At 48.2% G+C, this 26,446-nt stretch overlaps 1 protein-coding gene across 2 annotated transcripts in view; it reads left to right on the top strand.

Moving 5' to 3' along the window:
• The window catches only part of ARHGEF4 (Rho guanine nucleotide exchange factor 4), a 126,043-nt gene that overhangs the window by 97,868 nt on the left and 1,729 nt on the right, over window positions 1-26,446 (top strand). For both annotated transcript variants that reach the window (XM_049889048.1, XM_049889047.1), the window contains 9 exons: window positions 17,483-17,662; window positions 18,806-18,997; window positions 19,077-19,256; window positions 20,701-20,933; window positions 21,393-21,522; window positions 23,521-23,652; window positions 24,694-24,937; window positions 25,615-25,692; window positions 26,188-26,338. In XM_049889048.1, the coding sequence (XP_049745005.1) occupies window positions 17,537-17,662; window positions 18,806-18,997; window positions 19,077-19,256; window positions 20,701-20,933; window positions 21,393-21,522; window positions 23,521-23,652; window positions 24,694-24,937; window positions 25,615-25,692; window positions 26,188-26,338 (1,466 nt within the window). In that variant the 5' untranslated portion in view covers window positions 17,483-17,536. The remainder of the gene's footprint in view (window positions 1-17,482; window positions 17,663-18,805; window positions 18,998-19,076; window positions 19,257-20,700; window positions 20,934-21,392; window positions 21,523-23,520; window positions 23,653-24,693; window positions 24,938-25,614; window positions 25,693-26,187; window positions 26,339-26,446) is intronic.

Raw genomic sequence — 26,446 nt, 5'->3', positions numbered from 1 at the left:
TGTGTATTCTTTCCCTCTTCTTTTGATGCTTCCTGCATCATTTAATATTTTCCCCATGGAATCCTTCACTATTGCAACTGGAGGCTTGAATTTTTTCTTCAGTTCTTTCAGCTTGAGAAACGCCGAGCGTGTTCTTTCCTTTTGGTTTTCCATCTCCAGCTCTTTGCACATGTCATTATAATACTTTACTTTGTCTTCTCGAGAGGCCCTTTGAAATCTTCTGTTCAGTTCTTTTACTTCATCAGTTCTTCCTTTTGCTTTAGCTGCTCGACGCTCAAGAGCAAGTTTCAGAGTCTCCTCTGACATCCATCTTGGTCTTTTCCTTCTTTCCTGTCTTTTCAGTGACCTCTTGCTTTCTTCATGGATGATGTCCTTGATGTCATTCCACAACTCGTCTGGTCTTTGGTCACTAGTGTTCAATTCGTCAAATCTATTCTTGAGATGGTCTCTAAATTCAGGTGGGATATACTCAAGGTCATATTTTGGCTCTCATGGACTTGCTCTGATTTTCTTCAGTATCAGCTTGAACTTGCATATGAGCAATTGATGGTCTGTTCCATAGTCGGCCCCTGGCCTTGTTCTGACTGATGATACTGAGCTTTTCCATCATCTCTTTCCATGGATGTAGTCAATTTGATTTCTGTGTGTTCCATCTGGCGAGGCCCATGTGTATAGTCGCCGTTTATGTTGGTGAAAGAAGGTATTTGCAATGAAGAAGTTGTTGGTCTTGCAAAATTCTGTCATTCGATCTCCGGCATTGTTTTCTATCACCAAGGCCATATTTTCCAACTACTGGTCCTTCTTCTTTGTTCCCAACTTTTGCATTCCCATCGCCAGTAATTATCAATGCATCTTGATTGCATGTTTGATCAATTTCAGACTGCAGCAGCTGATAAAAATCTTCTATTTCTTCATCTTTGGCCCTAGTGGTTGGTGTGTAAATTTGAATAATAGTCGTATTAACTGGTGTTCCTTGTAGGCGTATGGATATTATCCCATCACTGACAGCGTTGTACTTCAGGATAGATCTTGAAACGTTCTTTTTGACGATGAACGCAACACCATTCCTCTTCGAGTTGTCATTCACAGCGTAGTAGACTAAATGATTGTCGGATTCAAAATGGCCAATACCAGTCCATTTCAGCTCACTAATGCATAGGATATCAATGTTTATGTGTTCCATTTCATTTTTGACGATTTCCAATTTTCCTAGATTCATACTTCGTACATTCCAGGTTCCGATTATTAATGGATGTTTCCAGCTGTTTCTTCTCATTTTGAGTCGTGCCACATCAGGAAATGAAGGTCCGGAAAGCTTTACTCCATCCACGTCATTAAGGTCGACTCTACTTTGAGGAGGCAGCTCTTCCCCAGTCATCTTTTGAGTGCCTTCCAACCTGGGGGGCTCATCTTCCAGCACTATATCAGAAAGGTTTTCACTGGCTAATGCTTTTCAGAAGTAGACTGCTAGGTCCTTCTTCCTAGTCTGTCTTAGCCTGGTAGCTCAGCTGAAACCTGTCCTCCGTTGGTGACCCTGCTGGTATCTGAATACCGGTGGCATAGCTTCCAGCATCACAGCAACATACAAGCCCCCACGGTACAACAAACTGACAGACGTGGGGGCAGGGGGAGTGCTTGTTAGGCTTCGGTATTTGGGTTTTTTTTTCTTTTTTCTGAATGAGTGAAGGACTCGGGATTTTCAGTGTAGGCAGTAAGCCACACCGAGACCAGGGAACACTTAGGGAGGCTACTCTCCCAGCTTGCAGACCCCAGACGAATGGTTGATACCATGAATATACCTCATCAGGACACCTCTCCTTTCTGGGATCTACACAGGGGCTTTGCAGCCCAGGTAGAGCAGATGCTGGCAGTTACTCAGGCCTGACGGGAGCCTGAGGCACAGAAGGTCAGAGGACTTGCTTGAGCTGTTTGTCTATTGAGGATCGCCTGCACTAGGGCATGGAGTAGCAAAGGTGACAAGCCCCCTTCCCCAAGGGCTCCCCGTGTGACGAGGCAGAACAGGAATAGCAGCTTGTTCATAACTCTCCGGGAACCCTGTCATTGTTAGTTGTCATGGACTCGTCACTAACAGTGACCCCACGTACAACAGAAGGAAATGTGGCCCCGGTCTGTGCCGTCCTCATGATTATCAGTATGTCGAAGTCCATTGTGCGTCCTCTGTGTATTTTGAGGGTCTTCCCATGTAAGGGGGATCATCTTCCAGCACTGTATTGGACAACATTCTGTTGTGATCCGTAGAGTTTTCATTTGAAATGTCAGTAGCATAGCTTCCAGCATCACAGCAACATGCAAGCCACCACAGTTCAACAAACTAACAGACAGGTGGCGCAGAACTCTAGTTTCTCTGTAAAGCTCTGTCTCTTTGCCCCACGCCTCAAGACCTTCTTCTCACAGCTCTATAAGAAACGAGATTCCCCCTTCTCTGCAACAACTGGCCAAATAAAGCAGGGGGAGCAGCAGGCCATTTCTGGGGGCACTCATTTGAGGAAGCCTAAGAGAGGGAGACTCTTGGCCTGGTAATATCAGGTGGAAACCACCTGGGGGCGTGGGGCCGTGTGGGCTGCAACTACGTTACCCTCCAGCCTGGGTTTGGAAGGGCACCTCCTGCAGGAAGGGCAGCCTTCATGTCGTCCTGGGGCACATATGTGAGCACCTGGCGGGAGCTGGGCAGACAGGAGCCACCTCCTAGCTTAGCAGATTTTTCTCCTCTAGGAATGGAAGTGTAGCATCCTGACATGCCACAGAGGATTGGTCAGCAGGGAGGTTTGCTGGGCGTGCTTGTCAGGGCTGCATGTGCAGAGTCTCAGAACTCCCTTTTCTCCAGAAGCTGAACTGTAGAGCAGTTCAAACCTCTTTACCCAGGAAGTGAACTGTTTCATTTTCTTGGTAACTCTTGATAATTCACTCATCATTCAAAGCATGCAAATTTTCCCAGCTCTTCCCACACCTTTTTCCTGCCTTGGTCCTCCTCAGCCTGCCCAAAGAGTGTGGAGAGTGTCCACTGTGGGGAGTGTCCAGGACAGCTCCTCCCGTAGGTAGAGCCGCAACCACTGTCCCAGCGCACAGGGAAGATGAGAGCCAGAGCCCAGGCTTACACTTCCTGAGCCCACAGGAGCTTTTGGAGATTGACTGTGAGCTGGGTTTCTGACATTGTCTTTCTCCGTGACAGCTGGTGAGGGGAAACCCAATGCCTCTTGGCAGAAACCCCCTGTGACAGATGAACAGATCGACCTTTTCAAAAAGTGTGTTCCCATATAGCACCCCAAATGCTTCAGGCAACACTGCAGACCCTCAGCCATGGGGACCTTCTAGTTATGCATAGCCCAGGCTGAGTGCTCAGTGTGCCACCTACTGTCCAGCATTTGCAAGTGGCAGCCCTCTCTGTCCCTGCCTCTGTGCTTTTCTCGAGCCATGGGCTTACATTCACACTCATTCTTCACACCCTTCATACATGCCCAGACCGACACACGTTGCCATAATGCACACACTCAGCCGTAGTAACGGACAGGCCCTACCCTGAGGCACATGCCTGCCTGTCGTTACAGGGACTCTCTGCCCTGATGCACTCACTCACCTGTTGTTGTGGACATTTGCTGCCCTGGGGTACGCACCTGCCTGTCATTATGGCCACTCTGCCCTGAGGTACACAGTCGCCTATCGTTATAGACATGCTTTGTTCTGATGTGCACACCTGCCTGTCCTTAGGGACATGCTCTGTGCTGAGGTACACACTCACCTGTCATTACAGACACACTTTGTTCTGATGTGCACACCTGCCTGTCCTTATGGACATGCTCTGTGCTGAGGTATACACACCTATCGTTACAGACACGCTCTGTTGTGATATGCACACCTGCCTGTCCTTATGGACACGCTCTGTGCTGAGGTACACACTCACCTGTCGTTACAGACACGCTTTGTTGTGATATGCACACCTGCCTGTCCTTATGGGCATGCTCTGCTCTGCAGTACACACTCACCTGTTGTTACAGGCACACTTTATTCTGACACACATACCTGCCTGTCATTACAGACCCTGGGCACAGGGATGTTGACCTGCAGCCCATATTTTCATAGGCTTACCTACACTAACTTTGAGTACTCTGCTTCCCCCTTTCCCTTAAGCCACATACTTCAAGGCCTCAATTAGAAACCCTTCTGTGAGGAGAGTGCCTGACTCTGCCTGCCCCAGCCTCAGCATCTGCTCTCTGGGTGGTTCAGGATGGTCCACTCATGTGGCCCTTCCGAGTCCTATTGTTTCCATCCAGTCCAGGATCCTGGAGGCCAGGCTAACGCTGCAGAAGTGGACATGCTTGTAATATGTCTTTGTAGCTGGGGATGAGTTCTCTGGTCACCTGAGAAGGCTTGAAGCCCCTAGAGCTAACCCAAGCTCTGTGTCTGGGTCTCTGGATGGGCCTAGGAAGCCTATGAGCCCTAGAAATGGCCATCACCCAGTGAGTGAGCATGTGTGCATGTGCTTGTGGGTTTCTCTGAGAGGGGTGCCTCCACTGGGCCTGTCTGGGGAAGCCCAGACTTCTTATTTGGGAGCTAGAAAGGGCGTGGTGTTGCCTGTAGACTCTGCAGGACTCTGGCTGTGATAGCTAGAGCCCAGAGTTGGTCCCCTGCAGTGGGCACAAAGGAATTGCATCTCTTGTCCAGACCTGCCCACCCCTTCCTTCTTGCCCTGAGTCCAGGAAGCCATTCACTTGTTCATTAGGAAGAGCTGAACACACAGGACAGAAAAGCGAATGTCCACTCAGCAGAGTGGGGCTGATATCAGAGCTGCTGGAGGGAGGCGGCCCCATTTTGAGGGGCAGTAAGCAGCCCTCATGTATCGGCTGAAGTCGATGTATCAGAGAGGGCCCGCTCGGGAGAAGGAAGCCATGCCCACTATTGGAACAAAGAGATCAGAGGGTCAAGAGGATTCTGAAGCACCAGGCAGGTAGCACAGTACCTGCTTCTCCTAGAGCTGGGAGTGAAGGGAAGAGGTGGGACTATTAAAGCTTAGAATCCCCTATGGTCAATTGATTTTCAAGAAGAGAGCCAAATCCATTCACTGGAGAAAGAACAGTCTCTTCAACAAATTGTGCTGGCAAAACTGGATTTCCACATGCAAAAAAATGAAACAAGATCCAAACCTTATGCCATATACAAAAACTATTAAAATGTATCAAGGTCATAAATGTTAAATCTAAAACCATAAAGTTCTTGGCAGAAAATGTAAGAGCAAAGCTTTGGGACCTAATTTTCTTCAATGATAGATTATCAAACACAACAATGAATGCATGAGCATCAGAAAGCCAAAGAGATAACTGGGACCTCATAAAAGTTAAATACTTATGTTCATAAAAAGACTTTATCAAAAGAGTAAAAAGACACCCTACAGACTGGGAAAAAATCTTTGGGAACCGATAAGGGTCTAATATCTAGAATACAGAGAAAAGTTCTACAACTTAACACTAAAGAGACAAATAACACGATTAAAAACTAGGCAAAGAACATGATCAGACACGTCACCAAAGAGGATTTTTAAATGGCCAATAGACACGTTAAAAGATGCTCAAGGAAGGTCATTAGCCATCAGAAAATGCAAATCAAAATCAAAATGAGATACCACTTCACTCCCACTAGGTTGGCTAAGATTAAAAAAAAAGTCAGAAAATAACAAGTGCTGGAGGGGATGTGGAGAAATGGGAACGCTCATCCATTCATTGATGGTAGAAATGCAAAATGGTACAGCCTTTGTAGAAAACAGTCTGGCAGTTCCTCAAAAAAACTGCCAGAGTCCTGCAGAGTCTACAGGTAACACCACGCCCTTTCTAGCTCCCAAATAAGAAGTCTGGGCTTCCCCAGACAGGCCCAGTGGAGGCACCCTCTCAGAGAAACCCACAAGCACATGCACACATGCTCACTCACTGGGTGATGGCCATTTCTAGGGCTCACGGGCTTCCTAGGCCCATCCAGAGACCCAGACACAGAGCTTGGGTTAGCTCTAGGGGCTTCAAGCCTTCTCAGGAGACGAGAGAACTCATCCCCAGCTACAAAGACATATTACAAGCATGTCCACTTCTGCAGCATTAGCCTGGCCTCCAGAATCCTGGACTGGATGGAAACAACAGGACTCAGAAGGGCCACATGAGTGGACCATCCTGAACCACCCAGAGAGCAGGTGCTGAGACTGGAGCAGGCAGAGTCAGGCATTCTCCTCACAGAAGGGTTTCTAAGAGGAGATAGGGGGCCAAGATGACTGACTAGGCACAAGCTACTACAGATCCCTCATGCAACAAAGACTCAGACAAGTGAATCGATCACATACATGACAATCTACGAACCCTGACCATCAAACACAGATCTAAAGAATTGACCTGAGTTACAGGTGAGCGAAAACCTGTGTCCTGAACCAGCGACCGCTTCTGGAACCCACGACCACCCCACAGCCTTGAGCCCTGGCGGTTCCCTGGTGCCGAGTGGCGGGGCTGATTGCGGCTTGCTGAGGTAGGGCAGGCACGGGACACAGCCCTAGCCCCTAGCCCCCTGGAGTAACCTCCGTAGAGACTCAGCCAGCGCAAGCAGGCGGCACAATGATGGGGTGAACGAGAGAATGAACAACCACGGGGAAGCAGCGACCGTTTTCGGAGCCTGGAGCCAGCGTCCCAGTCAGAAAACCTTGGTGCCGGGCTTTGGACTGGGCGCAGGGGAGCTGAGCATGGCCTCCTGAGACAGCGCAAACACGGGATGCAGCCCTAGCCCCCAGAAGTGTCTCGGGGGAAGCCCAGCCAGTGCACGCAGGCAGCGCAGCGACGAGGCTGACAGGAGGAGAAGACACCGGGAGGCAGCGACTGGTTTTGGAGCCTGGAGTGCGGCGTCCCAGACGGAGAACCTTGGCGCTAGGCTTTGGACTGGGAGCAGAGGAACTAACCGTGGCGTCTGAGACAGTGCAAGCATGGGACGCGGGCCTGACCCTCGGGGGCAATCTCTACCCAGCCAGCGCACACAGTCAACGTGCCCCTCGGGAATCTCAGATAAAACAGTCATCCCAAGCAAGATAAGTAACTTTGTCTATATTCCGGGGTGCTACTCTCTCCTATCTATCTGATCCCTCCCCTCCCCTTCCCAGGCGGCTTCATTAATATCGGAATTTCCTGGGCCAGACAGTGAAGTGCTCTGCAGTTTTCTTTTTTCTTTGCTTGTTTGTTTTGTTTTTTCCTAATCCATTCTCCTGGCTTGAGCAAAGCAGCTGCAAAAAACCCAGGGACCAAGAATCCTTCCCTGACTTCCCAAAATTGGACTAAAAATACAGAACAGCTCCAGTCAAGCATTTGAGATCCTCTTGGGCTTTCATCCCTACAGGGAACAAGGTGGCTATTATAATGCAAAGGCAATTCTGATAGGGATCTGACTGTAATTGTTTTAGCTGATTACCGGAAAGACAAGTTTCCCATGTCTGATATCTCTACCTATTCAACAGAGCCCTCACGGACCCACAAGGGGGAACTGAGGGCTGAAGCTCCACCCAAACCACCTAACCTCCTGCCATAGAGGTCTGAGGATAGTGACATCTACCAATCTGTAGAGGTACATGCATTGGGTGCCTAAGGTACAGCTGCAGAGCCCACCCACCAAAGTGCTTTAGGAATAGAGACACACCTACCTCACTGGCACTTGGCGGAAGCCTGTCAGCATCCTGCCCCCTTGGAGTGTGACCCCCTGCTGCTACTAGAATCTGGTGCACACAACTATAAACACTACTCCTCTAAGCAAATAGGTGACAGTCTACCCCACACACTTGCTGACCCAAAATCAGATTCTACTCAAGAATAGTGAATGGACTCTTAGGCTTATATTTCTGGTAACGGCCCACACCAGCTGGTAAGAGGACATAAGTGATTCAAAGCCTACAACAATCAAGACACAGTAATCTAGTAGCCCATCTACATACGTTGAAAGAAAACAAAACAAGATAAGTCTCAGTGAGCAAATATAAAATAAACCATTACAATATATTACAGATGGCTCGGAGACAACAATCGATATCAAACCACATAAAGAAGCAGACCATGATTGCTTCTACAACTCCCCAAATTAAAGAATCAAAATCTTTCCCAAAGGAAGATACAATCCTGGAATTGCCAGATGCAGAATATAAAAAACTAATTTACAGAATGCTTCAAGACATCAGGGATGACCTCAGAAATGAAATAAGGCAATCTACAGAAAAAGCCAAGGAACACACTGACAAAGCAGTTGAATAAATCAAAAAGATTATTCAAGAACATAGTGCAAAAATTAATAAGCTACAAGAATTCATAGAGAGACAGCATTCAGAAATGCAAAAGATTAACAGTAAAATTACAGAATTAGACAACTCAGTGGGAAGTCAGAGGAGCAGAATCGAGGAATCGGAATGCAGAGTGGGGGAGTGGGAGGATAAAGTAATTGACACCAATATAGCTGAAGAAAAATCAGATAAAAGAATTAAAAAAAATGAAGAAACCCTAAGAATCATGTGGGACTCTATCAAGAAGAATAACTTGCGTCTGATTGGTGTTCCAGAAGAAGGAGGGATAACAGAAAATACAGAGAGAATAGTTGAAGATCTGTTGGCAGAAAACTTCCCTAACATCATGAAAGACGAAAGGATAGCTATCCAAGATGCTCATCGAACCCAATATAAGATTGATCCAAAAAGAAAATCACCAAGACATATTATCATCAAACTTGCCAAAACCAAAGATAAAGAGAAAATTTTAAAAGCAGCCAGGGATAAAAGAAAGCTCTCCTACAAATGAGAATCAATAAGAATAAGTTCAGACTACTCAGCAGAAACCATGCAGGCAAGAAGGCAATGGGATGACATATATAGAGCACTGAAGGAGAGAAACTGCCAGCCACGGATCATTTATCCACCAAAACTCTCTCTCAAATATGAAGGTGAAATTAAAACATTTACAGATAAACACAAGCTTAGAGAATCTGCAAAAACCAAACCAAAGCTACAAGAAATACTAAAGGAAATTGTTTGGTCAGAAAATCATTAACATCCGATAACAACACAATACCAGGTCACAGAACAGAACATCCTGATATCAATTCAAATAAGGAAATCACAAAAACAAATTAAGATTAATTTCAAAAAGAAAAAAAATGCTCGAAACAGGGAATCATTGAAGTCATTATGTAAAAGATCACAATAATCAAAAAGAGGGACTAAATACAGGAGGCACAGAACTGCCATATGGAGAGGAAAACAAGGCGATATACGACGATACAAGTTACGTTTTTTACTTAGAAAAATAGGGGCAAATATTAAGGTAACCACAAAGAGGTCTAACAATTCCATAACTCAAAATAAAAACCAAGAAAAACATAACGACTCAGCAAATATACATTCGACTACTATGAAAAAGAGGAACACACAATTTACAAAGAAAAACATCTCAGCATAAAAAAGTGGAAAAATGAAATCGTCAACAACACACACAAAAAGGCATCAAAATGACAGCACTAAACACATTCTTATCTGTAATTACACTAAATGTAAATGCATTAAATGCACCAATAAAGAGACAGAGAGTCTCAGACTGGATAAAGAAACACGATCCGTCTGTATGCTGCCTACAAGAGACACACAGACTTAGAGACACAAACTAAAACTCAAAGATGGAAAAAAAATATATCAAGCAAACAACAAGCAAAAAAGAGCAGAAGTAGCAATATTAATCTCTGACAAAATAGACTTCAAAGTTAAATCCACCACAAAGGATAAAGAAGGACACTACATAATGATTAAAGGGACAATTGACCAGGAAGATATAACCACATTAAATATTTACACACCCAATGACAGGGCTGCAAGATACATAAAACAAACTTTAACAGAACTGGAAAGTGAGATAGACACCTCCACAATTATGGTAGGAGACTTCAACACACCACTTTCGGAGAAGGACAGGACTTCCAGTAAGAAGCTCAATAGAGACATGAAAGACCTAATTGCTACAATCAACCAACTTGACCTCAAAGACTTATACAGAACACTCCACCCAACAGCTGCAAAGTATACTTTTTTCTAGTGCACATGGAACATTCTCTAGACTAGATCACATCTTAGGTCATAAAACAAACCTTTGCGAATCCAAAACATCGAAATATTACAAAGCATCTTCTCAGACCACAAGGCCATAAAAGTGGAAATCAATAACAGAAAAATCAGGGAAAAGAAATCAAATACTTAGAAACGGAACAATACCCTCCTGAAAAAAGACTGGGTTATAGAAGACATTAAGGAGGGAATAAAGAAATTCATAGAATGCAACGAAAATGAAAACACTTCCTATCAAAACCTCTGGGACACAGCAAAAGCAATGCTCAGAGGCCAATTTATATTGATAAATGCACACATACAAAAAGAAGAGCGAGCCAAAATCAGAGAACTGTCCCTACAACTTGAAAAAATAGAAAGTGAGCAACAAAAGAATCCATCAGGCACCAGAAGAAAATAATAAAAATTAGAGCTGAACTAAATGAAATAGAGAACAGAAAAACAATTGAAAGAATTAACAAAGCCAAAAGGTTGTTCTTTGAAAAAATTAAGAAAATTCATAAACCATTGGCCAGAATGACTAAAGAAATACAGGAAAGGAAACAAATAACCTGAATAAGAAACGAGATGGGCCACATCACAACAGACCCAACTGAAATTAAAAGAATCATATCAGATTATTATGAAAAATTGTACTCTAAGAAATTTGCAAACCTAGAAGAAATGGTTGAATTCCTATAAAAACACTACCTACCTAAACTAACACAATCAGAAGTACAACAACTAAATACACCCATAACAACAAAAGAGATTGATAAGGTAATCAAAAAACTCCCAACAAAAAAAAGCCCTGGCCCGGACGGCTTCACTGCAGAGTTCTCCCAAACTTACAGAGAAGAGTTAACACCACTGCTACTAAAGGTATTTCAAAGCATAGAAAATGATGGAATACTACCTAACTCATTCTGTGAAGCCACCATATCTGTGAAACCAAAAGCAGGTAAAGACATTACAAAAAAAGAAAATTACAGACCTATATCCCTCATGAACATAGATGCAAAAATCCTCAACAAAATTCTAGCCAATAGAATTCAACAACATATCAAAAAAATAATCCACCACGATCAAGTGGGATTTATACCAGGTATGCAAGGTGGGTTTAATATTAGAAAAACCATTAATGTAATCCACCATATAAATAAAACAGAAGACAAAAACCACATGATCTTATCAATTGATGCAGAAAAGGCATTCGACAAAGTCCAACACCCATTCATGATAAAAACACTCAGCAAAATAGGAACTGGAGGAAAATTCCTCAGCATAATAAAGGGCACTATACAAAGCCAAAAAAAATTTTTTTTCTTTTAATACAAAGCCAACAGCCAACATCATTCTAAATGGAGAGAGCCTGAAAGCATTTCCCTTGAGAATGGGAACCAGACAAGGATGCCCTTTACCACTGCTCTTATTCAACATTGTGCTAGAGGTCCTAGCCAGAGCAATTAGGCTAGACAAAGAAATGAAGGGCATCCGGATTGGCAAGGAAGGACTAAAATTATCTCTATTTGCAGATGACATGATCTTATACACAGAAAACCCTAAGGAATCCTCCAGAAAACTACTGAAACTAATAGAAGAGTTTGGCAGAGTCTCAGGTTATAAGATAAACATACAAAAATCACTTGGATTCCTCTACATCAACAAAAAGAACATCGAAGAGGAAATCACCAAATCAACACCATTCACAGTAGCCCCCAAGAAGATAAAATACTTAGGAATAAATCTTACCAAAGATGTAAAAGACCTATACAAAGAAAACTACAAAGTACTAGTGCAAGAAACTAAAAAGGACTTACTTAAGTGGAAAAATATACCTTGCTCATGGATAGTAAAAATGTCTATTTTACCAAAAGCCATCTATACATACAATGCACTTCCGATCCAAATTCCAATGACATTTTTTAATGTGATGGAGAAACAAATCACCAACTTCATATGGAAGGGAAAGAAGCCCCGGATAAGTAAAGCATTACTGAAAAAGAAGAAGAAAGTGGGAGGCGTCACTCTACCTGATTTTAGAACATATTATACAGCCACAGTAGTCAAAACAGCCTGGTACTGGTACAACAACAGGCACATAGACCAATGGAACAGAATTGAGAACCCAGATATAAATCCATCCACCTATATTTGACAAAGGCCCAGTGTCAGTTAATTGGGGAAAAGATACTCTTTTTAACAAATGGTGCTGGCATAACTGGATATGCATTTGCAAAAAAATGAAACAGGACCCATATCTCACACCATGCACAAAAACTAACTCCAAGTGGATCAAAGACCTAAAGACTAAAACGATAAAGATCATGGAAGAAATAATAGGGACAATGTAGGAGCCCTAATACAACGCATAACTGGGAGCTCCTAAAAATCAAACACCTATGCTCATCTAAAGACTTCACCAAAAGAGTAAAAAGACCACCTACAGATTGGGAAAAATTTTCAGCTATGACATCTCCGACCAGCGCCTGATCTCTAAAATCTATATGATTCTGTTAAAACTCAACCACAAAAAGACAAACAACCCAATCAAAAAGTGGGCAAAGGATATGAACACACACTTCACTAAAGAAGATATTCAGGCTTTTTTTTTTTTCAAGAGACACATGAGAAAATGCTCTCGATCATTAGCCATTAGAGAAATGCAAATTAAAACTACGATGAGATTCCATCTCACTCCAACAAGGACGGCACTAATCCAAAAAACACAAAATAATAAATGTTCGAGGGGCTGCGGAGAGATTGGTACTCTTATACACTGCTGGTGGGAATGTAAAATGGTACAACCACTTTGGAAATCTATCTGGAGTTTTCTTAAAAAGTTAGAAATAGAACTACCATACAACCCAGAAATCCCACTCCTCGGAATATACCCTAGAGAAATAAGAGCCTTCACACGAACAGACATATGCACACCCATGTTTATTGCAGCACTGTTTACAATAGCAAAAACCTGGAAGCAACCAAGGTGTCCATCAATGGATGAATGGTTAAATAAATTAGGGTACATTCACACAATGGAATACTACACATCGATAAAGAACAGTGACGAATCTGTGAACATTTCATAACATGGAAGAACCTGGAAGGCATTATGCTGAGTGAAATTAGTCAGATGCAAAAGGACAAATATTGTATAAGACCACTATTTTAAGTTCTTGAGAAATAGTATAAACTGAGAAGAACACATTCTTTTGTGGTTACGAGAGGGGGGAGGGAGGGAGGGTGGGAGAGGGTTATTTACTGATTAGATGGTAGATAAGAACTACTTTAGGTGAAGCGAAGGACAATACTCAATACATAGAAGGTCAGCTCAACTGGACTGGACCGAAAGCAAAGAAGTTTCTGGGATAAACTGAATGCTTTGAAGGTCAGCGGAGGAAGGGCAGAGGTTTGGGGACTATGGCTTAAGGGGACTTCTAAGTCAATTGGCATAATAAACTCTATTATGATAACATTCTGCATCCCACTTAGAAGTGTGGTGTCTGGGATCTTAAATGCTAACAAGCAGCCATCTAAGATGCATCAATTGGTCTCAACGCATCTGGATAAAAGGAAAATGAAGAACACCAAGGTCACACGATAACTATGAGCCCGAGACAGAAGGGGCCACATGAACCAGAGACTTACATCATCCTGAGACCAGAAGAACTAGATGGTGCCCGGCCACAACGATAACTGCCCTGACGGGGAACACAACAGAGAACTCCTGAGGGAGCAGGAGAACAGTGGGATGCAGACCCCAAATTCTCATAAAAAGACCAGACTTAATGGTCTGACTGAGACTAGAAGAATCCCAGCAGTCATGGTCCCCAAACCTTCTGTTGGCCCAGGACAGGAACCATTCCTGAAGACAACTCATCAGACATGGAAGGGACTGGACAATGGGCTGGAGAGAGATGCTGATGAAGAGTGAGCTACTTGTATCAGGTGGACACTTGAGACTGTATTGGCATCTCCTGCCTGGAGGGGAGATAGGAGGGTAGACAGGGTTAGAAACGGGCAAAAGGGTCACAAAAGGAGAGACTGGAAGAAGGGAGCGGGCTGACTCATTAGGGGGAGAGTAAATGGGAGTATGTAGTAAGGTGTATATAAGCTTACATGTGACAGACTGACTTGATTTGTAAACTTTCACTTAAAGCACAATAAAAATTATTAAAAAAAAAAAACTAGAGGTAGAGCTGCCATAATGACCTACCAATTCCTGGGCATATACCCTAGGGATCTAATAGAAATGACATGAACAGACATATGCACACCTATGTTCATCACAGCACTATTCACAACAGCAAAAAGATGGAAACAACCTACATGCCCATCAACAAATGAATAGATAAGTAAAATGTGGTACATAATACAATGGAATACTACTTAGCGAGTTAAAAAAAAAAAAAAAGCTGAGTTCCTAAAACATCTTACAATGTGGATGAATCTGGTGGACATTATGTTGAGCAAAATAAGTCAATCCGAAAAGCCAAATATTGTATGTTCTTACTTTTATGAAATGACCTGAACAGGCAGATACACAAAAACTAACGTTCATTAGTGGTTACCAGTGACGGGTGGTGGGCAGAGGAGACGGAAATTCACTCTCTAGATAGTAGGCATTTATTTTTGATGATGAGAAAGATTACACTGTATGAGGGTGTGTGCACAGGTAAATGATGTCACTAAATGATACAGAAGAAAAAAGGATCTTTCGGTAGGATTGCTATGACGCGGAATCGACAGCAAGAGTTTTTTTTTTTTTTTTTGGTTTATGGCATATATTATTTTGAAACAACAGCAACAACAACCAAAAAATATATGTGTGGATATATATGTTTGCATATAGACATATGTCTTAGTCCTCTAGTGCTGCTATAATACCACAGGTGGATGGCTTTAACAAAGAGAAATTTACTTCCTCACAGTAAAGTAGGCTAAAGTCCAAATTCAGGGCATTGGCTCCAGGGGAAGGCTTTTCCATCTCTGTTGGCTCTGGAGGAAGGTCCATGTCCTCAATCTTCACCTGTTCGAGGAGATTTTCAGGCGCAGGGAGTCCAAATGACACGCTATGCTCCCAGTGCTGCTTTCTCGGTGGTATGAAGTCCCCCTGTCTCTCTGCTTGCTTCTGTCTTTTATATCTCAAGAGATTGTCTCAAGACATAATCCAGTCCTGTAGGCTGAGTCCTGCCTCACTAACACAGCTGCCACCCATCCTCCTTCATTAACATCATAGAGGCAGGATTTACAACATATAGGAAAATCACACAATAATGGGACTCATGGCCCAGCTAAATTGATACACACATTTTTGGGAGGACATAATTCAATCCATGACAACATATATGTATATAGGTATGCAGAGTAAAACCTGGGAAAGCCAGAACCCATGTAAGGTGAAAACCTGTCAGAGAAGGAAAACTCAAATATTTTCTACTAAAATGAGTGATAGAAAAGTGTAAGACTGCAACCTGTCAAAGGCCGAAAACTTGTGAAACCCAGAAAACAAGGCAGTCATGTTGAGTTCCAGCTCCCACAGGTTTCACTGTATATGCAAGTATATATGTGTGTGTGTGTATATATATAGGTTTATGCATATGTATAAGCCCAGGTGGCACAGTGGTTGAGCGTTCAGCTGCTAACCAAAAGGTCGGTGCAGATCCACCAGGTGCTCTTTGGAAACCTTATGGGGCAGTTCTACTCTGTCCTATAGGGATGCTATGAGTCGTTTTGGTTTTTTGGTTTTGTGTATATATATATGCATGTATGTTACTGTATTTATAAATATTTATACATAATAAAGCATATAGGAGGCACAGTTATAGATACTTCTTAGACATAACCAAACACCTTGTGGGATTGGTTTCCTGAGTTTCAAAGATTAGGACCATGGTCTTGTGGGACATCTCAATTTTCATAATATAGTGCATAAAGTTAAGTTTGGTGAGTAGTGTCTGGGATCTTAGAAGTGTGTGAGTGGCCTTCTAAGATACAACTATTGGTCTCTACTCATATGGAGCAAAAGAGAAAGAAGGAAACCAAAGACTCAAAGAAGGAACTAGTCTGCAGGACTAATAATTTACACGAACCATGTCCTCATCTACCCTGAGACCAGAAGATGGTGCTTGGATACCACTACCAACCTTTCTGATCTGGGCCACGAATAGATAGACCCTGATACCAAACCAAAACCTGTTGCCGTTGAGTTGATTCTGACTCATAGCGACCATATAGGACAGAGTAGAACCACCCCATAGGGTTTCCAAGGCTGTAATCTTTATGGAAGCAGAGTGCCACATCTTTCTCCCACGGACCCTGTTAAAATGGGAGAGAAATTGGAACGGAACCTTAGATTCCAAAAAAAAAAAAAAAAACAGACTTATTGGACCGGTTGAGACTGGAGGACTCCCCGAAGCTGTCGCCCAGAGATATTTTTTAAACCTTGAATTGAAACTAGCCCGAGTTCACCTTTTAGCTAATTAGATTCGTTCACAAAATAAAGAATATCACGTGTGAGTACTGTGCTCTTTTAAAAAAACCATCTACATGAGACCAAATGGTCAACAATTACTTTAAAACAAAGATGAGAAAGGGGGCAGAGAAACTAGATTAATGGAAATGGAACACCCAGAGTGGAAGTGAGAATGTTCATATATTGTGAAGAATGTAACCAATGTTACTGAAAATTTGTGTAGAAACTGTTGAATGGGAACCTAAATTGCTGTGTAAACCTTCACCAAAAACACAATAAAATATTGTTTAAGCTTAGAATCCCCTGGGCGTGTTACTGGAGCTCAGAGGAGGGGCAGTGCCCAGCTGGTGTCTGGGGCTGGTTGTGACTGTGTTTAAAAAGCCTGCATATTGGCCCAGCAGCTGCAGCATCTTGGGGCCTCACAGGGACTGCAAGTTCAAAGGAGACCTACAGGAGGGAGCACTTCCCTGTCAGTGCTCCAGCCTGCCATCTCCCTCAAATGCCCTTGTTGGCAGAGTCCAATGGGAGCACCTGGCACAGCAGAGTGTGGGTCTCAGAATTCCAGGCCCAGCACCACAGAGCAGACCACAGACAGGAGGGCGCAGCTAGGAGGCGAGTTTAGTCGCTGGCCCACGGGGATGGGAGGGAGGTCAACACTGAGCGGGAGGGGTGCCGTGGTCACTGAGACACGCAGCCCTCAGCCACTACTGCAGCGATCCAGTGCATTTGGAGTGTCTTTGCTGAGCCCTGCCCAGATAGCGATGCCCAGGGCACAGCCTGCACAGGAAGTGCCCCTAGCTGAGAGGAGAGGGGTGTCTGCCCCTCCACAGAGCCAGTTAGGAGTGCTGGGGGCAGAGGACCGGGGGTGCCCACTGACTGGCCTGTCCTGGCTCTCTCCACAGCTGATCAGCGATGGCAGTGTGGTCTGTGCTGAAGCACTGTGGGACCATGTCACCATGGATGACCAAGAACTGGGCTTCAAAGCTGGGGACGTCATCGAAGTGATGGATGCCACCAACAGAGAGTGGTGGTGGGGCCGCGTCACCGACGGGGAGGGGTGGTTTCCAGCCACCTTTGTGCGGGTACCACTCCACCTGAAGTTCTCTCAGGCCCTCTGTAGATAGGGTTGTCAGACCCCTGCCTGACTGCCCTGTAAAGAGCCACCTGGCTCTCCTCAGAAACCCAAACCTGACATACCTCAGGCTGCCAAGCAGCTAGGATCTGAGGCACAGGGCTGGACCTCCCACTTCTCCCTACATTGAGACTGTGTGCCCACTCTGTGCGTGTGGGCTGAAGGGTGGGTGCAGGGCCAGAAGGCCAGTTCCTCCTCCTCCAGAGCCACCACCTTCTCCCATGCCTGCACCCCGCCTCTCCCTCTGGATGGCCCTTGGTGACCTGTGAGGAAAGCAGGTGGGAAAGGACTGGCGTGTGGAGACAGGGCTCCACTCCTCCAATGGGAATTGGCTAGTTTAGAATAACCCCACCACAGATGACTTACTTTACCAAACATTTACTAAGCACTGTGCAGAATATTTTACATGAATTATCTCATTTAACTCACACAACCCTGAGGTGGCAACCAATATTTGCACATGAAGAAATCGAGGCACAGAAGTTCCGTTAATTAGCCCAAGAGATCACAGCTAGGGACCCAGAATTCCACCTAGATGGCCTCTGGTCTCCAGGGAAGGACTGAGGTGCAGTCTCCGAAGGCCCAGCAGGGGAAGCAGGGAAGGGCCCATCTCACCTGGGTCATGCTTCTCTTGCAGCGCATAGCCTCCTCCATAACCTGTGCATTCTGCACCCGAGGTGTCGCCTAGTCCAGGTCAGAGCCCCAGCCAGGCCTCTCAGCCCCAGAGGGACCCCAGGTATAAGCAGGCACAACTCAAAAGGCACTTCTGAGCACTGCTGGGTTCCAAGCACTGTGCTGAGCACAGAGTCTAAGGGACAACTGGGGGAGTACGGGAGCCTTTTGAGGTAGGCCTGGGTTGTCTCCGGACAACGCTGGCAGTGGCAGCTGTCCTTAGCACCAGGCCTGGGCCAAGAACTGCACGTGTGACCTTCGCAGGGGTTTCCAGTTGTCCCTTCGTTTCTGCAGGACTGTGCCCACCTACCTGCCCAGCCCCTGAACCAGACCCCCTCCAAGCCTCGGTTCCTCCTGCCACTCTGCAGGATGGGGGCACTGACCCTTCATGGGGTGCTGAACCTCCACGCGTTGCCTGCAGCTTCGGGTGAACCAGGACGAGCCAGCAGACGACGAGGCCCATCAGGTACAAGAGGACGGCAGGGTCGCAGATGGCGAGGCGGAAGAAGGCGGCTTAGTGCAGAGCAGCAAAGACCAGATGCGCACCAACGTCATCAACGAGATCCTCAGCACTGAGCGGGACTACATCAAGCACCTGCGGGACATCTGCGAGGTGAGCGAGGGCCAGGCCGGCGCTAGGGTGTGGATGGGGTGGGGAGCCCCGGAAGGCCCTGACCGGCCCCGACCCCCAGGGCTACATCCGGCAGTGCCGTAAGCGCGCTGATATGTTCAGCGAGGAGCAGCTGCGCACCATCTTCGGCAACATCGAGGACATCTACCGGTGCCAGAAGGCCTTCATCAAGGCCCTGGAACAGAGGTTCAACCGCGAGCGCCCGCACCTGAGCGAGCTGGGGGCCTGCTTCCTGGAGCACGTGAGTGCGGCGCTACCGAGTCTCCACACACACCTTGGCCCTGGCTCATTTCTGCCTCCTTTTCGCCTGCCCTGCTCTCCTGGTCAGTCTCCTTGCGTCCTCTCAGCGGCCTGCCCAGCAGGCTAAAACCCAGGCAACCTGCCCTCCTCCCAGAAGCTTCCAAACGTTCTGGGTGGACCCTGCCCCACGCCTCCACTTGGCCAACCACCCTAACCCTTCAACACTGTTTTAGGAGTGCCTCTGCTTCTGTGACATGGGGGGTGAGGACACACCAAGTCTGGAAAGCTCCTTGAAGCAGGGAGTGTCTGAGCACTGGCCCCAGATGGGTGTGCTATGGCCAGAGAGGGGCCAACTGGCAAACTCTGGGGTTCCTAACACAGTGCAAAAATTACGGCTTATGTTGTACTTACAGCGCTTGTCCCCTCGCTGTACCAGCTGGCACAGAGCCAAGGCTCGTCAGCCTGTTCTGGTCTGGGTGGAAGGGGAATTCTTGTCTGTTTTCCTCTCTCTGGCAGCCTTGAGGGGGTTGAGCAGACAGTATCAAGCCCAACTCATCCAGGACAGCCAGCCCATCCAGGGCAGGCTACTACCAGTGGTGGTATTGGGAAGGCCCTGCCACCCCAGGGAGTAGGGAACCGGGGAGGTAGACCATGGAGTGCCATTGGCCAACTGTTTCTGTGCAGACTCAGATGGTGGGCCTGGACAGCAGGTTGGCACCCGTGTAAGTAAGGTTGGTTCTGTTTATCCAGCAGGCAGAGTTGTAGCCCAGGGAGGGGGTACTGGGGCTGAACCTCTGTTGAGGGACAGATCCAGAGACAGGCACATTGCTTTGGGTGGCCATCACAACCTCCCCCAGGAGGAGGCATCCCCTCATTTCACCTGATCCAGGAAGCCCAGAGAATTTCCTGACTTGCCCAGGTTGCTCCGTGGCAGACCTGGGCCCTCTACCTCCAGTTAGATGAAGTTGGAGGGAAAGGAGGCACAGCAAGCCTGGCACAAGGATGTGGGCGTCCATGTGACTCTGTGGGACAGGCAAAGAGTCAGGACTTTGTGAGGAGTAAGCAGGACCTGGGCCAGCAGCCCATCACAGAAGCTGGCATCCTATTACCTCTCAGTATCTGTCTGTTTCTAGGTTCTGTTGACCAGCAATGCCCACTGTCTGCCGCTGTCATTTTCAGCCTCCATAGCTTCAGTGGTTTCTTCAGAAAACCTAACATACAGCCAAACTATGTGCCAGAGAAAGGCTGAGGAAGCATGGGCCCATGTTGGCGCTCACCATTTCAGCATTCTCTCACCCCTGGGCATTGAGTCCACTTGGCTGGTGCCCTCGCAAAGCAAGGGGACAGGGAAACCAGCACTCTGAGCCCAGAGGCCCCTGCCTAGGGCCTGGGGGTGGGGTGGGGGCAGAGGACAGCTGTCCTGATCTCCAGCTGTGTCCCTCCAGCAAGCAGACTTCCAGATCTACTCGGAGTACTGCAACAACCACCCCAACGCCTGTGTGGAGCTCTCCCGGCTTGCCAAGCTCAGCAAGTATGTGTACTTCTTCGAGGCCTGCCGGCTACTCCAGAGGATGATTGACATCTCCCTGGACGGCTTCCTGCTGACGCCAGTGCAGAAGATCTGCAAGTACCCTCTGCAGCTGGCAGAGCTTCTCAAATACACACCCCCACAGCACAGGTGGGACACCCTGGTGGCATAGGGGTTAAGTGCCACTACGGCTGCTAACCAAGAGGTCAGCAGTTGAAACCCGCCAGGCGCTCCTTGGAAACCCTATGGGGCAGTTCTACTCTGTCCTAGGGGTCACTATGAGTTGGAAATCGACTCGAGGGCAGTGGGTTTGGTTTTAGTTTTTCAGCACAGGTAGGGGTGCACTAGGGGCCCCCTGGGGCTCTGCTTGCCTCCCTTCAGACAGCAGCTGTGCCAGGCCCTGCTATGGGCACTAGGCAACAGCAGCAGAGAGCAAACTAGGAATCCATGCTCTTGTGGCGCTGTTGGTGCAACGGGGCGGGGCGGGGGAGATAAGGATGTATAAGTTCAACTCGTGCTACCACAGCTGAAGTTCTGGCTGGCTCCAGAGGGGTGCAGGAGGGTCCCAGGCCCCTCCCACCACCCTCCAGCTCCTCTGCTGTGCCACAGGGATTTCAAGGACGTGGAAGCTGCCTTACATGCCATGAAGAACGTGGCCCAGCTCATCAACGAAAGGAAGCGGAGGCTTGAAAACATCGACAAGATTGCGCAGTGGCAGAGCTCCATAGAAGACTGGGAGGTGAGGCCCAGAGGGCCCAGAAAAGACAGAGACCTTGGCCCTGTGCTTTAACACCATGCTTGTGCCTAAGAGTTGGCTGGTGCGGGGTAGGGGTGGTGGGGCAGAGGAGGCATCTGAAGCAGGGACACACTCCTGGAAGCTGGCAAGCAGGGACTCATGGCAGGAGAGTGCACCTGTTTCACCAAACTCCAGGAGCGGGCCTCAAGGGCCACTCTGTCCTAGTGAAGCGTGAAGAGTGGAAGGCCCTTGTGCAAAGACAATGCTATTCTCTTCCCATTGGCAGACAGCCAGTCCCAAAATGGGGCCCCACACAGAGGGAAGCCATTCCATTGCTCTGCTTCCAGGTGGACTCCTGACCTTAGCTAACTGTGGGGGGCACCAGTAAAGGTACTCAAGACCAAACCAAACCAAACCCAGTGCTGTCAATTCCGACTCATAGCGACCCTATAGGACAGAGTAGAACTGCCCAATAGGGTTTCCAAGGAACACCTGGTGAATTTCAACTGCCGACCATTTGGCTGGCAGCTGAGCTCTTAACCACTGTACCACCAGGGCTCCATAGGGCCTCAGGCATGACCAGCAATGGGTCATCCAGTCAGAGCCTCCTGGTTCCAGTTTGCAGGAACCAGTTTTGCCTCTAAAGCACCACCACACCCTGAACTAGGACATTTCTACCAGTCGGGCCATCAGCCTAAGGAGTGGCTGTAGGAACCCCCCACCTCTGCGCCCCCATCAATCTGACTCCTCCCTGAGACCATGGCTCCCTGTGGTGCCCTGCCCACCCCGTACCACACCCACACCAGTCCTGTCTCTATAGGCCCCTGCACAAATCAACCAAGAGGACCATCAGGACCAGCTGTAGAACTTTATAAAAATACAGATGTTTGCACCCCACCCTAGATATAATGAGTTAGAATCCCTGGAGTTGGGGGAGGGGCTGAGCAATGTTTGTTTTTGCTTTTACATTTCCGTGGCAATTGATTCTGAGACTTAGCCCTGGTTAAGACTCCCTACAAAATACCAAACTGAAAGCAGCCTGCAGCTCCTGGCTGTGGCTGGCATCTTCAAGGAGTGGCCTAAGGGCCAGGCTGAGTCAGGAAGTCAGGCCCCAGTGAGACCATTCCAGGCTCTAAACACATTTCACTGGGAAGAGGACCACCTTAGCAGCCATGAAAACTGGCGTCAGAGTGACTTCCAGCCAGGCCTAGTTATTCTCTAGAGCAGCACTGACCAACAGGAATACAACGTGAGCCACACTGTAAATTTATACTTTCCAATAGCCACCTAAGGAGCCCTGGTGGAACAGTGGTTAAGCACTTGGCTGCTAACCAAAAGGTCAGTTCGAACCCACCAGCTGCTCCTCAAAAGAGAGATGTGGCAGTCTGCGTCGGTAAAGATTTACAGCCTTGGAAACCCTGTGCAGCAGTTCTAGTCTGTCCTATAGGGTCGCTGTGAGTCAGAATCGACTCGACAGCAACAGGTTTGGTTTGGTTTTGGTTTGAGCTATCTTAAAAAAAAAAAAAAGACAACAGATAAAACTCATTTTAATGTTTTAACTCTATATCCAAAATATTACCATCTCCACATGTAATCAATATAAAATGTACTTGAGGAAATATTTTACATTCATTATTTCATATGAAGTCTTCAAAACTGGCATTTTATACCTACCTCACATCTCAAGTGGCCACACCTCAAGTGCTCAATTAGCCACAGGAGGCTCCAGGCTCCCTGCTTTACAAAGATAACCAACTCATACGACAAACGTGGCCCACCTTCCTCCCTCTTCCCACCTTTGCTGCACCCAGAATACTTACTTCCCCGGGCTGCAGGGACGTCCTGCAGGCCCACCACGGCTTGTACTTGCTGCTGAAGCCCTGTGGATGCCACACCCCTCATCCCCAGGGCAGAGGCAGGAAGCAAAGATGGTTGAAGAGGCTTCCTCTGGGGCTCACAGTTAGGTGGGCTCAGCTCATGGCTCTCCTTGGGCTCCCCCAGGGGGAAGATCTCCTGGTCAGGAGCTCAGAACTCATCTACTCGGGGGAGCTGACACGCATTTTGCAGCCTCAGGCCAAGAGCCAGCAGAGAATGTTTTTCCTTTTTGACCATCAACTCATCTACTGTAAGAAGGTACCAGAGTCGCTGAGCCCTGGGCACAGGGTGGCCCCGCATCAATCAGGCAGAGGGAGTCAAGCCAGGGCCAGGTGCAGCTGCCCAGAGGAAAGCAGCCAGCCAGCTTCCCAAAAGGCCCACGGGCAACCCACAGGGCCAGAAGGAGGGTGGCTCTGCAGGGTGGGCCTATACTCAGGGCCGACAGGGGGCAGCCTGACTGGGGCCTGTGCTGTCGAGAACACCATAGCTAGGCTCTCCTGGGCCTGGACACTTCTTGCTCCTCAAGCCACTTTTTCTCTCCCTGCAAACCTTGCTCCTCCTTCCCAGCCCTGCAGTCCTCAGCCCTGTAAACTTCTTGCAGGCTTCTCAAGCCACCTGTAGGGCCTGAGGAGCCCGCACCTACACTGCTTTGACTCCTCTCTTGATGAAACCTGACTGACCAAGATCTCTGCCTCACTGTGTGACCTGGCCACTTGTCCCTCCCCTCCCACCCCACCCCACCCCACTCCCAGGTGATGTAGAGTTCAGCTCCCTCACTGTTTCCATGGCTGCCATCCCAGCTGCAGCCCCTCTGCCCTCCTAAAATAGAGACTGACTCCCATGCAGGGTTGGACTGTCCAGTAAGCGAAGTACTCACAGGCTTACTTGTGCTTACTTACTAATCTGTAGTGCACAATTTCAACTGTTCTTCACCACATCAAAGGTGGTAAAACCCATGTGAAATTGTGCATTACAGATTAGTACGTAAACAAAAGCCCACGCATACCTTGCTTACTGGTTAATCTCTTCCTGCTCCCAGACCAGACATGCAGAGGCATCAGAAGCTGTTTCCAGAACTAGAGACTCCCCCCAGGACTGGGGCTGGACCAGGGGCATTCACAGGTTCAGCAAACCTTGGTCAGGAGACACACTGTCCCATGGTGTGTACCTGTGGTGGGCACCCCCAGGACCCTTCCTGTAAAGAGGAGCTGGCCTCAGGCAGGGCCCTGGCAAGGGTTCGGAAGGGCCAGGAGGGTCCCTACCAGCAGGCTGGGCACCACCTGATGGCATCTCTGGCAGGACCTGCTCCGCCGTGAAGTCCTGTACTATAAGGGCCGCGTGGACATGGACCGCCTGGAGGTCGTGGATGTGGAAGATGGGAAGGACAGGGACCTCCATATGAGCATCAAGAATGCCTTCAGGCTATGCTGCAGCACCACGGGGGAGAGCCATCTGCTGTGCGCCAGGAAGCCCGAGCAGAAGCAGCGCTGGCTGAAGGCTTTTGTCAGTGAGAGGGAGCAGGTGCGGCTGGACCAGGAGACAGGTGCGTGACCCTGCTCAGCCTTGTCCTCCTCACCTGAACATGAGGCGGTCAGGACCACCTGCAACTGTGAGACAGCCCCTGTCCATCATACAAGGGCCCTTCTCAGTCCTAGGAGTGTGAACCAGCACTGCCTTCATCACCCTACTGGCAGGAGCAACCCCTTCCTCTCAGCATGCAGCCGCAGGGCCCTGCCACTGTCCTGGGTGCGTCTGGGGTGGGGGGTTGCTTGCACAGGGTTTGGGCCCCTCTGCTCACCCCCCCAGGTTGCTCGGACCTGAGGGAGCCCCCTTCCAAAGCAAGCCCTGGGAGAGGATTAGGGTGGAATATGGGGGCTGCCCTCCAGAAGCCTCCCCCACAGCCCCCACGTGACCAGGGCATCTCCCCACTGCACCCCCGCCTGCCCCTGGGCCCCGTGGGAGATGCAGGGAGAGAGACTGCCCTCAGGGCTCCAGGCAGTGGGGAGATGGGCCTCTGGTAACAGGGAGGGGAGTGCAGCATGTGAAGCAGAGGACACATGGCCAGATGAGGTCCCAGCAACCTCTCTTCCCAGGTAGGGCCAAGGGCTGGGCGTCCACCCATAGGCTGGTGCAGCCCAGGTACAAAAGCATGTGGAAGGGCTGCCTCATCCTTGGCAGAGATGCCCAAGGGGTCCTCACTGTGTCCCCGCCCCACCCCAGGCTTTTCCATCACAGAACTGCAGAGGAAGCAGGCCATGCTGAATGCCAGCAAGCATCGAGCTGCTGGGAAGCCTAAGGGTAAGCCCCCTGTTCCCATCTCCTGGGCCACACACACCCATCCTGACACGAGCCATGACCAGGTGTCTGCCCCTGAAGGTTGGTGACTGAGGGGCTGCCAGTGACAAAGCAGGCAGCCCACAGCACCTCACTGACCTGCACAGCTCCCTGCAAAGGAGCAAACGGCCCCACTCCCTCAGGCCTGGAGCCCCAAAATGTCAATGGCACACGCCATGGAGGAGTCCAGAGCCTTCATCTTCCCAGCACTCCTACCATCACCTCTGAAGGCCACAGAAGGGCAGGGCATGTGCCAGCAGCTCATTGGTGGCCCAGGTGGCCCCTGGATATAGTCAGCCCAAACCCTGCTGAAGCAAGTCTTTTGTGTGGCAGAGCTGTCACCTGTGGGAGACCTAAGGCAGAGCCATGGAACGGGCCCAGGTCCACCCCTCCCACAGCGCAGGCTGCCACTCTGCCCTGTGCCATGTGACCCGCTTGTGTCATCTTCCCTCTGCCCAGCCACCAGCCGGCCCTACTACCTGACACGCCAGAAGCACCCAGCACTGCCGGCCGGCCTACCCCCCCAGCAGCAAGTCTTGGTGCTGGCAGAGCCCAAGCGGAAGCCGTCTACCTTCTGGCACAGCATCAGCCGGCTGACACCCTTCCGAAAGTGAGCCTCACACCCTCACTCCCTGCACCCGGCCCAACAGCACTTTGGACTGCCTCAGCAAAGGGCCACGATGCACTACGGTGCTTCAGCTCTTCTGCTGCGTCCTCC

The sequence above is a fragment of the Elephas maximus genome, chromosome 6, assembly GCF_024166365.1.
Source record: "Elephas maximus indicus isolate mEleMax1 chromosome 6, mEleMax1 primary haplotype, whole genome shotgun sequence".
Classification (NCBI taxonomy): Eukaryota; Metazoa; Chordata; class Mammalia; order Proboscidea; family Elephantidae; genus Elephas; species Elephas maximus.
This window is presented reverse-complemented; position numbering and strand designations above follow the sequence as displayed.